At 39.9% G+C, this 20,699-nt stretch overlaps 1 protein-coding gene across 1 annotated transcript in view; it reads left to right on the top strand.

Annotated features, from left to right (window-relative positions):
* VGLL3 (vestigial like family member 3) overlaps nucleotides 1-20,699 on the top strand; it is a 51,552-nt gene that overhangs the window by 13,070 nt on the left and 17,783 nt on the right. Inside the window, exon 2 of the mRNA XM_044994819.1 lies at nucleotides 16,070-16,325. Within this exon, the coding sequence (XP_044850754.1) occupies nucleotides 16,070-16,325 (256 nt within the window). The remainder of the gene's footprint in view (nucleotides 1-16,069; nucleotides 16,326-20,699) is intronic.

The following is a 20,699-nucleotide window of genomic DNA, read 5'->3' on the forward strand; positions in this document are numbered from 1 at the left end:
GCATTCCATAAGGTTTTATCATTATTATCCATGAAGATTGTTTTCTCCGTACATGGGAAGTGACCCCTAATATCAACTTGCCTGGGAGACACAAATATGGACAAAAACATTAAAATTCCTACTGGATGTTATTGTTTCCTTTTTATTCATTGTTGTGTGCGTGAGAGACAGTTTTTGCAGAAATGATATGAAAGTTGACTTTTCCAGGTTGCTCATGTTGTTCACGGGCAATAGGAAAGTTTGGTGTTTTTATCCATTGCAACATGCTTTCAAATTGATTTTTCAAATCTAGGTCAGAACTTGCAGAATGGAAGGCTCTAACTTGTCTGGGAATTTTAGTTTTTAAAGTTTTTCTTAATGTCCATAAGCGTACTTGTTAACTTTAAAAATATATAGTGAAAATAAAAATGCTCCATTTGACTGGAAGACCTAAAAGCATAAAATTAGGGTTGAAAATGAAGTTTTAGGTTTTGTCTGATTTGGTTACATTGTTCTTAGGCTTTTGATATAATGTACACAGTACTTTTTGTAAGGAAATACATTAAACAGTCATTAGCTTTAACTAAACTACAGTTTGATGTGGCTATTCCTGCTGCTGCACGCTTTAGATTGTGATTGTCTTCACATGACAGAGAGGAAAATGAGCTTGCATTCTGCATTGAAGGATATCAGAGGTTTTAAACATGAGTATGATGTTTACTCATCCACTATAAGTTCCACCAAGTAATTGTCCCAGAAGCACCACAGTGAAAGCTTAGTTGCTAGTAAACTTATTTTATTAATAAAGAGAATTGTTGTTGGGTCAAGTTATTTTACTGCTTTAACAATAAAAGGGATTGTGTTAAATATACAAGATGAGAGGACATGGAGTTGAACCAATACAATTTATGGGTTACTGCAAATAAAAAAATGCTGTTATTACAAAAGTCACATCAATGATTTGTTTTTAATCAGTTCATCCCATTTGCACTAGCTATTCTTAAATAGTTCACACTGCTTCTGTTGGAATAAGAGGTTTCTTTATGAACTGTTGAAATTCAGGCTGTAGGACTAGAAAGTGGAGCAGTTCAATAGCTCACTGAACTGGGAATTTTGGATATTCTAACAGCTGTGAAGTTTGGAGCGGATTATAAATTTATGTTGTAATGCCCTGAAATCCAACACTTAAAAATAAAACACAAAAACTATATAATAGGTTCCTCTTCCATCTGTACAATCACAATGGAATACATTGTTTTTCAGACAGTATTCCACACTGCACAAAACAGACAGGTTTCTTCAAAATTAGATTGCCAGGGATATTCACCCAATCAAGTAGTTGGGTGCCTGACACTCTTTAATGCTTTATAAATGTAACTGTCACTGGGTTTTTATTCCTTTTTTTGTGTTCCCCATGTTATGCTCTTCTAAGTGCTTGGTAAAGATAAGAACTATTTTAAAGAATTTTCTTCTTTACCAGAATTGCGTCTTTTTTTCAAAACGTGCATTCATGGGACATCTTAAAAACAAAACTCTGAATCAAAGCTAATGAGGTGGAGCTTATCCTTGACATTTCCAAGAACTCGACCTACCTTTTCCAATGTCATTACACGACTGTTGTGTGTTGGTGCTCAATTGGAAAAAAATCCATTTTATGATGAAGAAGACTAATCTGTAGTGGATTCCTTTTGGCCTTAGAGTTTCAGACTCTTTAAAGGGATTTGGTGGTGTGTTCCTTTCGCTGAAGTTTAGGCATCTTGAAGGATTTTTTGTGTTGGATACAAAAGTTTCTATTCTTGCTTTTGCTATCTGGCTTGCATCTTTTAATAGACCAAGCTAGTTCCTCAGCTAGAGGACCTAATCTGTTTTACACAAGCTGAAGATCTAGCCCATAATAACTATTTGGAAAGATAACCCTCACTTACTTTTATTGGTACTATCTAGGTGTGCTGGCAAGTGTGCTTTTGGCATGCAACTAACTGTTGTCACATCAGCCCCGTGAAAGGGTTTTGAAGATAATTTTTTTTTAAATGGGATAAGAATGCAACGGCATCTTCTTTTAAAGTAATCACATGATTTAAAATGATGGAATATCAAATACTTGTTGCATGCAGAAGTGAAGTCTTGGTAGATTTTTTTTTACTCCTTTAAGAGCAACCCCTCTGCCCTTTTATTTCTCTGTCTGTAATTCTGCGTGCCCTAAAATCAATGCAGAATTTCTGGAGCCTTGGCTTTTCACAATTCTGTAGCCAAAAAAATCCCTTAATGGCAAACTAATTTAGCATGGGATTTTAAAAAGGGTTTACGGGGATTAGGACCCAACACCCGTTCATATTCAGTGGGAGTTGGGTCCTAACACTCTTGGGTTTTATTTTTTAATTTCACCTAGATCTGTAGGAATGCTGAAGCCCAGGGCGTCTGTCCTATAAAATAGATGGGATATGCATGTGTACACGCATGCACACACAAAGTGCCAGGTTGGACAAGTGAAAATGAGGCGCAACCCTGGATTAAGCATCCACCTGCATATTGAGTTTTCCTTTTTTCCTCCTGCCAAAGTACCAAAGAGTTGAAAAGTACACTGTACCTGTATATGTGTGATAGTGTTATACTAGGGATATACTGCTCCTATTGATGTGCAGTCAGGACCCATGCTTATAGAATTCCACAATATTCAAGCTATTAAAATCTGTCTTCTAATTTTTATCAAAATGCTTCCTCAGGATCTGATTCAAGTCCAATGGGAGCCTTTCCATTAACTTCATTGGGCTTTTGGTCAACCCATAAGGCTCATCTTTAAAAGCATCCTTCAAGTTCATATTATAGATATAGTTGGCCAAATCCTGCCATAATTTACACCCCATGCAATCCCATTAACATCAGTATATATGGGCTGGCATGCTGTATTCCTGCTATTCTTGCTAGTATGAATTTCTTGCCAAGTCTACTCAATATACTTAACAAGTATATGCCCCCTTTTATTCTCATCCTCTGACTTGGTGGTTTCTTTCTCTTCCACTCCCTGTCCTGAGATTGCCAACCAGGGTGACAATAGTTGAGTGGGCCATGACTGGTTTATATTGGAACAGGAGTGAGATCTAAATTTGTAGCCTCTCCATTTCACATGGGCCACCAACATACAGTCAGATAATACCTACTTCCATTCATTCCATCTCAAACCAGATTTAAGATAGTGACCTAAAGAAGAGAGGCTCAGTATCCCATTCCCAATCTGCTGACCCACCCAGTGTCCCTGTGGAAACTTTATTAACCCCAAGTAGATATTGTTTAATTCAGATATCTACATCTTTCCATGGAAATAGTTTATTAAACTATACGGCCAACAGCCCAACACACTATTTAACAAAGGGTCATTTTAACTGTGCCATCCTCAGTTCCCTTTCCTCTGCACTGTAACTGATAATCCAAAGGTCCAGGTGAAAAAAATTACCCTAACTTTGCTGTGCAGAACTATTCTGCATATGCTCATCTCCGTACTTACTCATTTGTAATTATAACAATTAGCACCTTATGTTTTCAAAGCACCCTGCAAGTACTAACTTGTAGTCTGGAGCTGCTTGAAGGAATTTAGCTAGCTAGTTAGCATCTGATTATTTAAGGATGTCCTCTTTTTCTTTTTTTTTTTTTTTGTTAAATGCTTTCTAATTTATGTAGAGGAGCCTCATTTACACAGAGATGTGCCACAGTTTGCTACTAAAATTCCTTTTTGGTGGCTTTTACTAGAGTGACAGGCTTTTTCTTTCAATGTGCTATTTTCTCAGTCTTGTTGCACAAGATTTTCTATCCATTTACAGCAATAGAAAGTTTAGCCATTTCAGTTTGATTTGATCAGTGTATATATTTATCCAAAACTCTGAATGCTTATTCAACCTGAACCTTCGTATTTTTAAGGCGCACTTGTCCCTAATGATTTGCTATGGACTTTTTTTTTTAAACTAGACATAATAGGATCTAAAAATCAAGAACCCCGTAGGATGGGCCTGCTTGAATAGATGTCAAAATAATGGTGGCTTTTGGTTTATTCAGCCTACTTTGTAGGGCTGTACTTGTCCAGAGATCCAGTGGCACATAAACATGATTTGACCCACTACCTTAAATGCCATGTTGGATTCCTTGTCTATGACCTAATCTTAATAGCAGGCTGCTGCCGAGACTGAATTCCCTTACTGGCTGCCCTTGTTCCTTATGTGCTAAACTGAGCTTTAATTCTTCTACCTTCTGGCCCATGTAGAGACACAGGTTTCCAGAGACTATAAAGCATCAAAACAGATAGGAAGGCTTACAAGCTAGAGGTGGTAAGGAAATGGAAAGGAGGATGTCATGACTAGTGCAGAGACCTGGACATAATTGGGAAGTGTGTTGTGTGGGATGGGATCCGATACATATTACTCCACATACAATGCCGTACTTTTGGCTCTAGCTAAAAGAGAAGACTAGCAGTCTTTGACTTCACTGATCATATTGTGCAATCTGCAGCTGCTTAAATACACGGCAGAACTGATGGTATGGCAAATGTGCAAGTGAAACTGGGTTAGCACAGATTGTGGTTAGCAGCAGCTTAACCAACACAAGCAAAAATATGGGTAGATAAATACAGCCAATGGTCAAGAATCTTGCATCTATTTCAAATAGCACTGATGCAAACATAAATGCTCACAAAGAGATTTCTACTCATATCCAAAGAAGCAGCTCACCAGTTAGCAGGGAGGTAGAGAAGTTTAAAGGGGAAGAGAACAATTTGATTTCAGTTAAAGGAAATATCCTCTGAGAAGGGAGATATTATGTCACCATTAAGTGATCTCATTAGAGATTCTTATTCAATAGAATGCTGTATTTAGTGAAGAGAGGATTGACTATAACTGGCATTTTGATTGTCAGAGCTTTCCACTTGTGGTATAAAATTGCATATGTCTTTTAAAAAACAACAACCTGTTCAATAGTCTTTTCATAATAGTAAACAGAATCATTCATAGATCCTGAAAATTTTATTTTAACATAGAGCTCTTATTCTTATCTTTGCAAGAGTCATCAATGGTGACTGTCAGTCATTTCACATCAGTCTGTGCCCAAAAGCTTACACTTGTCAATAATCAGCACTACTGACTTAAAAAGAGAGGAAAAATACCAAAGATTCAGTGTTTTCTAAAACCAGTCAAACAACTGCTTAGAATAACTTGTAATAGTTCCACTCGTGGACTAGAGGGGGTTGGGGAGAGAGGAAGAATGAAATGGAAAATAAATCAGATTCATAGACTGTGGTAAGCAGAACATTCCTTCACAAAGAAGCAACTCTGGAGATAAGTTTTAATTTCCTGAACTCCAGTCTCTTTATAGGAACATTGAAAGACTTCCTTCTGGATAACTAAGTCAATCCAGGGGCTATATTAAACAGCGTGTGTCTAAATAATTGTGTGCATGCATATGTATTCATATATTTGCAGTGTAAATATATGTGGTATATCCATGATATATATCAACTTCTACAGTGCTCTATACATACTTTATTAAGGTCTGGCATATAGCCTCAGGCAGGGGTAGTCAATTATTTTTTGTCAAAGTCCAAATTTCGTGGTCAAGGTATAGTCAAAGTCCAGACTCCAGAGAAAATAATAATAATTAAAAAAATCTCAATAGTGATAATAATAAGTAAATAAAAAGATTTCAGAGTCCGTTCAAAAGTATCTGGTGGTCTGGATTTGGCCTGCAGTCTCCCTCTTGACTACTCCTGGCCTAGGGTCTGATATAGACTCTAATATATCAATATCTGTTAGACACCTATAAAACTTTCTCTCTTGGTTTAAAACAGAAACAATAAAAACTCTCACACTTCTGGCCTGGTTTTTAATGGGGTTTTAATGGGGTTTGTCTGCACATCTAGAGTTTGTGTAATGTTATGGCACTGTCACATATATGAAGTACAAGATATGTATTATATATTGTAAATTCTATAATCCTATATAGTGTATTAAGGCCTGAACCTTCAGTGCTTGCAAAGACGAAAATATTAACTTCATTGGAAGTCTTGCCTGAGTACAGGAGCGCCGCCAGCTTTTTTGGCACCCTAGGTGGCAGAAGGTCTCCCCCCCGAAATACTGCCCCTGACAGAGGCGGTGTAGGGATATTAAAGACGGTTTATATTAAACATGGTTTATATGAGAAATGATTTATTGATTTATTGTTAATTGATACTTTATAACTTAAGGTTTATGTTAGAAGTAAATTTGTGATTCCCAACATTTAGCCTCTAACCTGCAAGCCACCAGCTGTGTCTGTGTAAAGCCTGCTCAAAGAGATACTTGGTATAAAACTTGCTAAACATTAATTAACTCTAAGGGCTTGGCTACACTTACAAATTTGCAGCGCTGCAGCAGGGTGTGAAAACACACCCTCTGCAGCGGTGCAAATTGCGGCGCTACAAAGCGCCAGTGTAGTCAAAGCCCCAGTGCTGGGAGCCGCGCTCCCAGCGCTGTCCGTTATTCCCCACAGGGAAGTGGAGTACGGACAGCGCTGGGAGAGTTTTCTCCCAGCGCTGGCGCTTTGATTACACTTAGCGCTTCAAAGCGCTGCCGCGGCAGCGCTTTGAAATGCAAGTAAGCCAAAGCCTAAGTAAGCCTAAGTTAGCCAAAGCCTAAGTAAGCCAAAACAGTAGCTGTTATAGTGTATAGATAGAGACCCCCACCCTCTGTAAGTTTTCATCTCACTTTATCTTTGCTTGTTAAAAGACAGGGAGTCTCACATAAATTGGTAACACCCCAAAAGGTAAAGAGACAGTGAACTAAATGTGATTAAGATAGAGAATGTATGTGAATGAATGGTTAGGGAGTTACCAGCCTGAAGAATTCAATGTCCGCTGAAGAAGGTGTCAAGTGGGATCAACCGGAGGGCAAACTGGAATCTACTCACCACACCTCAAAGGAAAGAAAAACAAAACATCTAATAACATGGAGCCAGCCATCTGCTGATTGATTTAGCAACAGCAAAATGAAACAACTCCTATGAACTAACATAGGGAAAAATCCCTATAAAACTGGACTCTAAAGACTGAGGACTTTGAGTCTATGGTTCTGCTGCGAGCCTCCAGGAGCATCAGATGCATCTGACACAGACTCGGCTCCATCCTCATGACCAAGATACCTGGCCAGTAACTTGGCATGAGCAACATCTAGGCTGGTAACTATAACATCTATACAGAACTTGAATAATTGATTGTGTGTGTGTGTGTGTATAAGGAATAAGTAGTGATATAAATAAGTAGTAAAACAACATTATTTGCTTTTGTCTTTTGCTGTCTTTTGTTTTGTTATGATATTTACAATAAATGTGGCATCTTTGCCTTATCCCTCTTAATAAGATCCTGCTGGTTTTTATTATATTGGTATAACAGTGGCGGAAGGTCCCGCCCCCGAAATACCACCGACGACCGGGGCGGCCGAAGATCCGGCCGCCGCAGTCGCTGCCCCCCAAATGTTAGGCAGTCGCCTAATGGATTGCGCCGGCCCTGCCTGAGTAAGAATTGCAAGATCGGACCTTAGGAGAACATCATGTTATGAAATTTTGTGTTAATACAATTTTTAAAAACATATTAATAACATATACTATGTTCTCATCGCCCAAAACTCCTCCATTCAAAAAAATTTGCCTGACATAATTTAATACACAGCTAGCTAGCTATGTTTTCATTTCTAAAGTAAAGTGTTCACTTTTAAAGTGAAACCATTCAGAGTTTTGCTATTATTCTCTGCACATTTGTCTTTCCTCCCCCAGTTTGTGTGTAATGTGGAAGGGGCTTGGTATAAAATGTGAGTTCCTCTAACCATATGTCTAATAAACAATATTCCACAAAGCAATTGCTCAGTGAGACTTGCCCTCTATTAGCTTGAATTGAATTTCCAAAAGTCATTTAGGATCGTCTGAATCACAAATAAAATAAAGTGACCTATGGTTATTATATCCATCACAGAATTTTGTGTAACGTCATCAGAATTTGAATGATTACTTCATTGTTGCAGTGTTCAGTCAACTAAACTATTACCTTAATAGTACAATCCAAGACTAGGTTCTGCAGTATGTTGACTCCCTACTAAAATTGTGGATGTCAAGCTTATAGGTTTGTTAGGTCCATTTGCAGTATTTGGAGTATGATGATTGTAGTGAATTGATTTAAATAATATGCATTTTCTAGTAATCACTGATAAGTAATACTTGTGTTTCTACTTCATTTCACAGTAATTAAACACTGTCTTTTTAAATATTCCAACTGTAACTGATTCTGTAATTTGCCAGATTGCAATAGAGCTTCCGATTATATAAAATATTAAAATCAATTTAGTATGCGCTTCTGTAGAAGGAAGTTCATAAACTATCTAGGAACCAAAATTTGCTATATAAATAATACATTTGTAGGAAAAGGTGATAGCCATAACCACGAGGAGATATTGATGGCACTAAGATGTTGCCAAGCAAATCATAATGGATGGGTCAAACTCTACTTTTTAAAAGAAGCTACTGAGTACTGATGCATGTGTACTTCAGTCATGTCTGTGTTGCTGAATCTTGTCTGTGTGTAGAGTTGGTTGTTTAAATGGCTGGCTGGCTGTGAGCTGTTGCCGTTGCAGCCTATTGGTTGTGGTGAGCTTACTTTCTGTGAAAACTGTTGTAAACTGGAACATCTGAAAAATATGTTCCATGCAAAATTGATCTTCACACAAATTTATTTTGACATTTTGGTTTGAGTTGAGGGAGCAAAGAGTTGGGAATAGTTGTTCACAGGCTTCTGACTTTTTGTTGTTGTTAAAGTTTCTATATATATTGTTTGGGGGTTTGTCAATGTTTTTTTTTCTTCCAAAATTTGTTTTACAAATTGTTATGTAAAAGGAGAAATGCAACACAGGCTTAAGTGAGGGAGGAAAACTCTTTTTTTCTACTATCAGTGGCATTACTTTGTGCTATGAAACGTCTCAAAAAGGGTCAGATTCTGCCACTTTTATTTATGTGTAGTAGTATGTCACTCTGTAAGTGGTCTATGAATTATCTCAGGGGCCAAAGGAGTTATGAACTCTGTTACTGTGGAACATTAAAACAGGGATACATAGTTTCAGGGTTTTTCTACAGAGGTCCTGGTTTACTCCGTTTCTTGGCAAACACCCAGAAGCATTCATTCGAAAGCTGAGAGTTTATTGATCAAACAACTCCCCCCCACAAGAAATTAAAACAAAAATTTATATTGAAACTGAAATTGAGTGATTACGCAAAACAAACTTAATCAAAAACCTATTAAAGTCTCTGCTTTTGGAGGCAAAATGCAAGCATCTCTCATTTTCATTAACAGCTTTCTTTGATGAAAAGGAAGGGTTAATTTTACTCTCAATTCTGATGTGTGAAAGGATATTCACTTCTGTTATTAACAGTCAAAGGTGGAAGAGAGATCAATGGGGGAAATACGGTTTTTGTTGATGTTTCTGAAACACTGGGAGGCTGGTCAGTTAGGAATGAATGCTTTAGTCTTTCAGATTAGCCAGGACACCTGTTGCTTGGACTCAGGCTCACATGCCAGTCAAGGATATTATCTGGTTGGGTCCTTTCTCCTCAGACAAGACAGGGCTGGGCTGTCTCATCTTGCTGTGGTAATACATGCAGAATAGTTGATTTCAGGATTCAGTGAAAAGCTGAGAGATTGAGAGATAGGGTAGGAGGGAAAAAAACAGTGAGGCAGAAAGTACCACAAAAGGGAAGGGAGAGGGAACAGGATTTCATGTACCTTTGCAGTGCTGGCAATTCAGTATCCTGACTGATGGACTGAGAACTGGATGTCATTATGATATGATGACTCTCAGGACTCAGAGGTGAAAAACAAAGTTCCTTGAACAAGAGCAAGGCCTGATGGCCTACTTCTTGGGAAGGAAATCCTTCCATCTGGTCTCCTCCCTCTGTCTTGAGGTGGAGGAAGGTTAGTTGAGATGAGTTGGGATGGTTCTGCAGAAAAGGACCTAGAGGTTAAAGTGGACGGGAAGCTGGATATGAGTCAACAGTGTGCCCTTGTTGCCAAGAAGGCTAATGGCATTTTGGGTTGTATAAGTAGGGGCATTGCCAGCAGATCGAGGGACGTGATCGTTCCCCTCTATTCGACATTGGTGAGGCCTCATCTGGAGTACTGTGTCCAGTTTGGGGCCCCACACTACAAGAAGGATGTGGAAAAATTGGAAAGAGTCCAGCAGAGGGAAACAAAAATGATTAGGGGGCTGGAACACATGACTTATGAGGAGAGACTGAGGGAACTGGGATTGTTTAGTCTGCAGAAGAGAAGAATGAGGGGAGATTTGATAGCTGCTTTCAACTACCTGAAAAGGAGTTCCAAAGAGGATGGATCTAGACTGTTCTCAGTGGTGGCAGATGACCTTCCAATCCTGATATTCTATGATCTATGATCTAATGGTCTCAGGTTGTAGTGAGGGAGGTTTAGGTTGGATATTAGGGAAAACTTTTTCACTAGGACGGTGGTGAAGTACTGGAATGGGTTACCTGTGGAGGTGGTGGAATCTCCTTCCTTAGAGGTTTTTAAGATCAGGCTTGACAAAGCCCTGGCTGGGATGATTTAGTTGGGGTTGGTCCTGCTTTGAGCAGGGGGTTGGACTAAATGACCTCCTGAGGTCCCTTCCAACCCTGATATTCTATGATTCTATGAGACAAGTTGGGAAGCCAAGTTGGGTGAATGTGAGCTGGGATGGGATGAGGTAGATTTTTTTTTCAAAGTCTCTCTTAAGAACCCCATAAAGGGGAAAAGTGGGTGGTATAATTAATCTCCTCATTTTTTGTCCACCAATTAGAGCTGATATCTGCCACACCAATATTGGTCCACTAATTTCTGGACCCGTATCATCTTGTGTATTAAGTCCAACCTCAACAGAATTCTTGATTCCTATCATTATGCCTTTTTTTGTTTGGACTAATTTAGTTTCCCTGTCTCGTTTTCTTGCACTTGTTCATAACATTCATTATTGAAAACAACTTGGCCTATTTTAACAACAAGCAACAAATATGATTAGGGGTATGGAACAGCTTCCATATAAGGAAAGATTAATAAAACTGACTTTTCAGCTTGGAAAGGGAGGATATGATAGAGGTCTGTAAAATCATGACTGGTGTGAAGAAACTAAATAAGGACGTGTTATTCACTCTTTTTCATAACACAAGAATTAGGGATCACCAGATGAAATTAATAGGCAGCAGGTTTAAAACAAACAAAAGGAAGACAAACACAAGCTCAGCACACAGCAAGTAACCCGCAAACACAAACATACACTACAGACAGCCACTTACCCCAAGGGTGCTGTATTTGCTCCTCCTTCACCTGGAGAACTCTCTTGCAAAATTCTCTGTTAGCAGCCCCTGTTCACAAAGCTCCCTGGTCGTTTGTGCACTGCTTTACAAAGCTCTGGCCTTCTTGATAGCGCCACCCACTGACTAAGGCTCAGCCAATTAACAGAGTTTTCTAGCTTTCAAACCTTACTTTGAAGCTCACAGCTTCCAACTGCCAGCCACAGCCAAATTAAGTGTAAAAATGTAATAAGAAAAGCCAAAGAGGAGCCTGAAGAACAGCTAGCCAAAAACACAAAAGGTAATAATTTTTTTTTAAGTACATCAGAAGCAGGAAGCCTGCTAAACAACCAGTGGGGCCCCTGGATGATCAAGATACAAAAGGAGCGCTTAAAGATGATAAAGTCATTGCGGAGAAACTAAATGGATTCTTTGCTTCAGTCTTCACGGCTGAGGATGTTAGGGAGATTCCCAACCCTGAGCCAGCTTTTGTAGGTGACAAATCTGAGGAACTGTCACAGAGGAGGTTTTGGAATTAATTGATAAACTTAACATTAACAAGTCACCGGGACCAGATGGCATTCACCCAAAAGTTCTGAAAGAACTCAAATGTGAAGTTGTGGAACTATTAACTATGGTTTGTAACCTGTCCTTTAAATCGGCTTCTGTACCCAGTGACTGGAAGATAGCTAATGTAATGCCAATATTTAAAAAGGGCTCTAGAGGTGATCCCGATAATTACAGACCAGTAAGTCTAACATCGGTACCGGGCAAATTAGTTGAAACAATAGTAAGAATAAAATTGTCAGACACATAGAAGAACTGTTGGGCAAAAGTCAACATGGTTTCTGTAAAGGGAAATCGTGTTTTACTAATCTGTTAGAGTTCTTTGAAGGGGTCAACAAACATGTGGACAAGGGGGATCCAGTGGACATGGTGTACTTAGATTTCCAGAAAGCCTTTGACAAGGTCCCTCACCAAAGGCTCTTACGTAAATTAAGCTGTCATGGGATAAAAGGGAAGGTTCTTTCATGGATTAAGAACTGGTTAAAAGAGGGAACAAAGGGTAGGAATAAATGGTAAATTTTCAGAATGGAGAGGGGTAACTAGTGGTGTTCCCCAAGGGTCAGTCCTAGGACCAATCCTATTCAACTTATTCATAAATGATGTGGAGAAAGGGGTAAACAGTGAAGCAGCAAAGTTTGAAGATGATACTAAACTGCTCAAGATAGTTAAGACCAAAGCAGACTGTGAAGAACTTCAAAAAGATCTCACAAAACTAAGTGATTGGGCAACAAAATGGCAAATGAAATTTAATGTGGATAAATGTAAAGTAATGCACATTGGAAAAAATAACCCCAACTATACATACAACATGATGGGGGCTAATTTAGCTACAACAAAACAGGAAAAAGATCTTGGAGTCATCATGGATAGTTCTCTGAAGACGTCCAAGCAGTGTGCAGCAGCAGTCAGAAATGCAAACAGGATGTTAGGAATCATTAAAAAGGGGATAGAGAATAAGACAGAGAATATATTATTGCCCTTATATAAATCGATGGTACACCCACATCTTGAATACTGCGTACAGATGTGGTTTCCTTATCTCAAAAAAGATATACTGGCACTAGAAAAGGTTCAGAGAAGGGCAACAAAAATGATTAGGGCTTTGGATTGGGTCCCATCTGAGGAGAAATTAAAGAGGCTAGGACTTTTCAGCTTGGAAAAGAGGAGACTAAGGGGGGAGATGATAGAGGTATATAAAATCATGAGTGATGTGGAGAAAGTAGATAAGGAAAAGTTATTTACTTATTCACATAATACAATAACTAGGGGCCACCAAATGAAATTAATGGGCAGCAGGTTTAAAACAAATAAAAGGAAGTTCTTCTTCACACAGCGCACAGTCAACTTGTGGAACTCCTTGCCTGAGGAGGTTGTGAAGGCTAAGACTATAACAATGTTTAAAAGAGAACTGGATAAATACATGGAGGTTAAGTCCATTAATGGCTATTATCCAGGATGGGTAAGGAATGGTGTCCCTAGCCTCTGTTTGCCAGAAGCTGGGAATGGGTGACAGGGGATGGATCACTTGATTACCTGTTCTGTTCTTTCCCTCTGAAGCAGTTGACATTGGCCACTGGGCAAGATGGACCTCTGGTCTTACCCAGTATGGCTGTTCTTATGTTCTTATTTTCCATAGTTAATTCCCAAAGTTATAGATTATTTTGACATCTTATGAACTTTCACTTACTTTTCATAGTTGTACTCACAATTAAAGTGAATTTCTAAGCCCAGTTAACACAATATAATCCATCTCCTTTATGAACCATTTCTCCCCATAATCGGAAGTTTGCTCATAAACTCACAGTTATAAACAAAACAAAATGAAACTTTAAATTTTCTTAACATTACATGAACTTAAATTGGCTTGGCAGTATTTTATCAAATATGGAAAAATCATATTGGTATAACTATTTACATATTTGTAGTGAAATCAGAATAAATCAGACACTGATATACTGCATACCTTCAGCTAAAGGTAGGAACCTTGGTCTTACATACATTAAGATGGTATAGTTTAACATGCGCTATTATGTTCAACTCGTTTGTCATATTTTAAAAATCAAACACTATTGTGTTTCAGACATTTTTACCTCTAGGGTTGCCTAAAATGGAAAACCAAATCCTTAAAGCCAAGGTGTAGAACACCCAAAATGACACCTTATTAAGTTGTGGTTTGAGATTTAATTCACAACTAATGCAGTAGCAGACCTGAACTAAGCTGGGATTTTGTTAATGAGAGGGTTACTGAAAGTCTTATTTCAGTAAAAGTCTGCATTAGCAACTTCAACAGTTTAAAACTCTTTTTGCCACTTTTTGCTTCTATTAAAAATTTACTTTTTCATTACACCTTTAAAATAATTACTAATTACAGAAACCATGAACTTTAAAACAAAACAAAAAAGAAACAAAGCATTTCTTTAAAGATATATTTTTTAAAAATAATAACTTTAAAACCATTGTCAATGCTTTTTTCTTTCTTTGTTTTTAAAGCAAAAACATTAATGTTTTGCTTTCATGCTTACCTCAAAGAAGCCCAACACATTTAAGAATTGTAAAACAAACTTTGGTTTTAAACTTTGAATAAAATTGCTAGTTTTCCAAGGTGCCAGCTTCTGAGTATGTAAACCCTTTAAGACCCACAGTGGGCACCAAAAATGGTGTATTAATTTAGATGTAATAAATGAGCCAAAACTGTTAGCATAATCCAGTCGCTGTCTTACATTAAAGAGTGTTAAACAAGTTCTGGGGTTTGGGAGACAGAGACCTCTGCCTGCTTACTACTGTGGCAAACTCACCATTTTAACATTTTATTAAAGATACAGGAAAGAAGGAAAAACAGTTAAAACATTTGAAATATAAAATTTCAAGTAAGTCTTTTCATTTAAAAACATTTTTTGTTCCTTTTTGCTTTAGATGAGAGTTTTAGAAGAAAAAAACCCTGGTTTGACAGTTTCTTAGATGATATCAAAGATGATAATAACTGTCCTTTCTTGGGAAAAGAGAAAAAGTTAGTTGAGTTGGACTGGAGCTGCTGTTGTAAAGTCTAATCCTGTTTCATCTCAGGTGGTATTTGGAGTTCAACTGGAGCTTGTAAGGGTGGTGATGTCATCTGTATCCCTCGCCCCAGCCTGGTTTGCACAGGACATGTCTCGGGATCAGGATGACAAAGTTCTGGGATCCCGGGAAACAATAGGGTGGCAGCCATGATGCTGATGCCCTTTCCAGCAGCCTCTGTCTGTTCTTTCCTCTTCTCCCCCTCCCCTGAGTTTTTTTTTCTTTAGGGACCCAAAAAGGGAGTGTCAGGTGGACAAGACCATCCCTTATTATTTTGTCCATCCGTTAGGCCTAGTTTCTGACACACCAATTTTGGTTCACTGATTTTTCGGACCTACATTTTCCTGTTTACCAAGGATGATCTTAACACAGTCATTGAGTTACATCAGTAGGCCTTTTATGTTTAGACTAATTTAGTTGATCTGTCTCCCTTTCGTACCTTTTCCCATCAGTATTTGTTATTAGAGGTTATTGTGACATATCATGAAGATTTACATACTTTTTACAGTTGAGCTTGCAATTAGGCTGTTGGCCCAATTATTACAACAGGTTCCATTGCATCCCATGGTGCTAGTATGTGTCGAGTGAGGTGGTGTTCATAGGGAATGGAGATGACAAAATCTGTTCTAAAGTGACCTATTTAAAGTGAATGTTTTAAATTATACAGTGTGGCCAACTCTTCTGTAAAGTTAGGGTCCATATCTACAGCCTTTGCGGCCTATTCATAGCAGTGAAGCTGAATAAAGACTTCAGGATTCACCTCTTATCATCTATGTTATGTTTGTTTTTTCAGAGGGGCTGAGGTAATGCAACTCCCATTAACTTTACTTGGAGTGGCGGCTGCTCAGTACCTGTGAGAACTGGGACTTTAATGAGTGCTTGAGCAACGGGAAACTCTGAAGTGGGGCTGGTTGAAAAATTCTGAAAACTTTCTATGAAAAACACTGACTTTTTTTTTAAACACGTTCATTAAAATGTTCCTCTTTTTTTTCCCACCAGCTTTACCCTTAAGACATTATGCAATGTGTATATTAAATATATGTAATTTCCTTTAAGGAAACTGGGTGTTGTGTTTCCATAAATTGCCACTAGTGATGCGTCTTCTTGTTTTGTTTTGTTTTGTTTTTAATCCCAGAAGAAGTTAGCTGTTTACAACAAGATGCAAGAGTCCCTGGAGGTGACCCTTCCCAGCAAACAGGAGGAGGATGAGAAAGACCAGCCCGCTGAGATGGAATACCTTAACTCTCGCTGTGTCCTTTTCACTTACTTCCAGGGAGACATTGGGTCAGTAGTGGATGAACACTTCTCAAGAGCTTTGAGCCAAGCCAGCAGCTTCAACCCAGAAACTGCTCTTTCAAAAAGCAAGGCAGGGCTAAGCCCCCTGTGGAGAGGTAAGGGAAGCAATAGTTTGACTACATGCTGTCTAGCTTATGCAGTCAATCCGTTTTACGACAACATATGCAGCATTATGGCTGGAATCTTGCTGATTTAATCCCTGCTGATTTTAACCCTTGCTCCAGAGTAGGTGGAAGCAGCTAGGAATTTCTTGGGAGTGAATGGCTGGAATTGATGGGCAGGGAGCAAGAATCAAAGATATACACGATAAAGACTTTTCAAATTCCTCCTGGCATTCAGTGGGGCAGTTGAAGGCTTTGAGGAACAAGAAGGAGTTAATGTGGCTTCACAAGGAATTGCTGTGAGATCTAAGGCATAACTTTAAGCCCCAAAGTTTGAAAAATGTGGTCATAGAGGATAAAGGGCACTAGCCAGGGACTGAGGAGACCCAGGTTCAATTCCCTGCTCTGCCACAGACTTCCTGTGTGACCCTCGGCAGGGTCATTGGGTCTCTCTGTATCTCAGTTCCCCATCTGTAAATTGGAGATAATATACAGTGCTTTCATGCTGCTGTGTTGTGATCATAAATATGTAAGCAGAGTGTGAATGAACTCTCCTCTGATAGCTAGCTGTGAGGGGGAGAGAGCAAAAATGTATTTACATGAGCACACCTACTCTGTTTAGATATCCAGCAGATAGCCGGTGTTGCTCAAAGTGATCAGCTTCGGTAGTGTTGGGTTACAAATCACTTCAGTACTGAATGCAGGGATAGTGAAATGCTGTTATCAATGTTGTCTTTATTATATGAATAAAAAGTAGCAGAACTGTGCTTAACCTGTCCCAAATGAGGGGGTTATCCTCAGCTGAAAGGACCTTGTTAAGCCAAGGGCTTGAATGCCAGACCCCTGTGAAAATAAGAGGGGGAGGGGACAGGTGTCCCAGCCAGGAGGTGTGGACTCTTCCTAAGGGTCCCTGGTCTGGTTTAACCTGTTTCTCCCCACTGTTCAAAGATAGAGCTAAATAGGCTCCATTAGTAACCTTTGTTATTTTAAGTGCTTAAATGAGAACTGATATCACTTGTGGTGGGACAGTGTTTATACCCAGCCTGCTAAAAGCTGAAAATCACTAAGAGCAGACAATCACTAAGAGACTGATATGCAGAGGTCACATCAGAGAGGCAGGTGGCAGCAGAAGGTAACTGACAGTCAGCCAGCAAGAGCAGCAAGCAGTCCTCCTACAGAAGTGGGATGAGCGGCTGGCAGGGCTCAGATGATGCAGCAAGCAAGGTGCCTTCTTCCCTAAGTGCGAGGTGAACTCACACAGGTGCACCTCTGCACCCTGGGTCCTCACTGACAAAGGACAACCACTATGAGTGGGGTATGGTTAGGGAGCAGAAAGGGGCACAGAAAAGGAATTGTTGGTTGCAGAACTCAAGAACATAAGGCATGAATATAAAGCTAATGTACTCAGTGATTTTTTTGCCTCTGCCTTCACGAACAAAGTCAGCTCCCAGACTGCTGCACTGGGCAGCACAGTATGGGGAGAAGGTGACCAGCCCTCTGTGGCGAAAGAAGTGGTTTGGGACTATTTAGAAAAACTGGACGAGCACAAGTCCATGGGGCCGGATGCACTGCATCCGAGGGTGCTAAAGGAGTTGGCGGATGTGATTGCAGAGCCATTGGCCATTATCTTTGAAAACTCATGGCGAACGGGGGAGGTCCCGGATGACTGGAAAAAGGCTAATGTAGTGCCCATCTTTAAAAAAGGGAAGAAGGAGGATCCGGGGAACTACAGGCCAGTCAGCCTCACCTCAGTCCCTGGAAAAATCATGGAGCAGGTCCTCAAGGAATCAATTCTGAAACACTCAGAGGAGAGGAAAATGATCAGGAACAGTCAGCATGGATTCACCAAGGGCAAGTCATGCCTGACTAACCTAATTGCCTTCTATGAGGAGATAACTGGGTCTGTGGATGAGGGGAAAGAAGTGGATGTGTTATTCCTTGACTTTAGCAAAGCTTTTGATATGGTCTCCCACTGTATTCTTGCCAGCAAGTTAAAGAAGTATGGGCTGGACGATTGGACTATAAGGTGGATAGAAAGCTGGCTAGATCGTCGGGCTCAATGGGTAGTGATCAATGGCTCCATGTCTAGTTGGCAGACGATTTCAAGTGGAGTGCCCCAAGCGTCGGTCCTGGGGCCAGTTTTGTTCAATATCTTCATTAATGATCTGGAGGATGGCGTGGACTGCACTTTCAGCAAGTTTGCAGATGACACTAAACTTGGAGGAGTGGTAGATATGCTAGAGGGTAGGGATAGGATACAAAGGGACCGAGACAAATTAGAGGACTAAGCCAAAAGAAACCTGATGAGGTTCAACAAGGATAAGTGCAGAGTCCTGCACTTAGGATGGAAGAATCCCATTCACTGTTATAGACTAGGGACCGAATGGCTAGGAAGCAGTTCTGCAGAAAAGGACGTAGGGGTTACAGTGGACGAGATGCTGGATATGAGTCAACAGTGTGCCCTTGTTGCCAAGAAGGCTAACGGCATTTTGGGCTGTATAAGTAGGGGCATTGCCAGCAGATCGAGGGATGTGATCATTCCCCTCTATTCGACATTGGTGAGGCCTCATCTGGAGTACTGTGTCCAGTTTTGGCCCCACACTACAAGAAGGATGTGGAAAAATTGGAAAGAGTCCAGCGGAGGGCAACAAAAATGATTAGGGGGCTGGAGCACATGACTTATGAGGAGAGGCTGAGGGAACTGGGATTGTTTAGTCTGCAGAAGAGAAGAATGAGTGGGGATTTAAAACTGCTTTCAACTACCTGAAAGGAGGTTCCAAAGAGGATGGATCTAGAATGTAATCAGTGGTAGCAGATGACAGAACAAGGAGTAATGGTCTCAAGTTGCAGTGGGGGAGGTTTAGGTTGGATACTAGGAAAAACTTTTTCACTCAGAGAGTGGTGGAGCACTGGAATGGGTTACCTAGGGAGGTGGTGGAATCTCCTTCCTTAGAGGTTTTTAAGGTCAGGCTTGACAAAGCCCTGGCTGGGATGACTTAGTTGGGAATTGGTCCTGCTTTGAGCAAGGGTTGGACTAAATGACCTCCTGAGGTCCCTTCCAACCCTGATATTCTATGATTCTATGATTCTAAGGCAGAAGGCACTGCCCCACGCACGCTGGGGTGGGTGTCCTGCTCACCGTTTTATGATTATGAATCCTGCTTGTGGTATTTTCCCTAATTTTCTGGTGACTTCCCTCCTTTCATTAAAAGTTTCTTTTTGGCACTCAGACCCTGTGCTTGCGAGTGGGGAAATATCGCCTCTCAGAGGTGATCATGGGTGGTGTGTAATTTTCCCAGGTTACTGGGTCGAGGCTCGAGCCGGTTCTGTGTTATGCTGTTGAAAAGGAACCCCTAGATATTAAACCATGCCTTGTTTGCTGCGGGCTCCACCTGGCAGAAGGGTTAAAAATGCAATGGAGATTGTGAGGTGTTCATATATGATAGTAACATGGGCTAAATAAGTACATAAATTATGTGTCTGTACAGGGATGAACAAACAAGCAGTGTGAGTTTTATAAAGAGCAGATCTTGCCAGACAAACTAGATTGCTTGTTTTGATAGGGTTACAAAATTAGCGGATGAAGACAAATATAATTAAGACAAAAGTAACTGAAATCATCTTGTGATGTGTATTGAAATTGGCAGAAGGGCTGTAAGCCATGGGTGGTGAGAAATGGCGACATATCAAGTTGGGTGAGTGAGATACCACGGGGATCTGTGTTGGGCCTGATCATGTTTGACATCTTAATTAATGATCTGGAAGAAGGAACAAACAGCACATTAATGAAATTCACGGTTGATAAAAGAGAGGATTTTTGAATACCACTGAGAAAAGGAAAATAATGCGCAAGGACAATCTTGCCAGAAAGACATCAACAAATGGGTGGGAGTTCAGCAGAAGACAGCCAAAATGATTGGGGAGCTGGAAGAAAGTAGGAGTTCATCCTGCACTATTAAAGTTAATGGGAGTTTTTCCATTGATTTGCATGGGAATAGGATGAAGCCCATAGTTACAAAGAAAGATGAAGAGTTAAATACTTGTAAACAGCCATCTTATCCTCCCAGCCAACTATAAACATTTAAGTATGTGATCACACTACTTCCCAAAGATCAGTGCACAGAGGAGACTGTCTGCATGCAGACCTCACACATCCTGTGCTGGGTGGGAAGAGCCTGTCACATCTATGGCATCATATGCCCTTCACTTCTTCTCCAGCACTTCTAGATGGTTCCAGGACTAGAGCTGGTTGGGAATTTTCCAACTTCTTGTGTCAAAAATGCCAATTCATAGAAACCGAACCCACAGAACCTTTTTTGCGGGAAAGGGTCAGTTTTGACAAAACTTTAATTGGGAAGATTTCTCAAG

This window comes from Mauremys mutica, chromosome 1 (assembly GCF_020497125.1).
Source record: "Mauremys mutica isolate MM-2020 ecotype Southern chromosome 1, ASM2049712v1, whole genome shotgun sequence".
Lineage (NCBI taxonomy): Eukaryota > Metazoa > Chordata > Testudines > Geoemydidae > Mauremys > Mauremys mutica.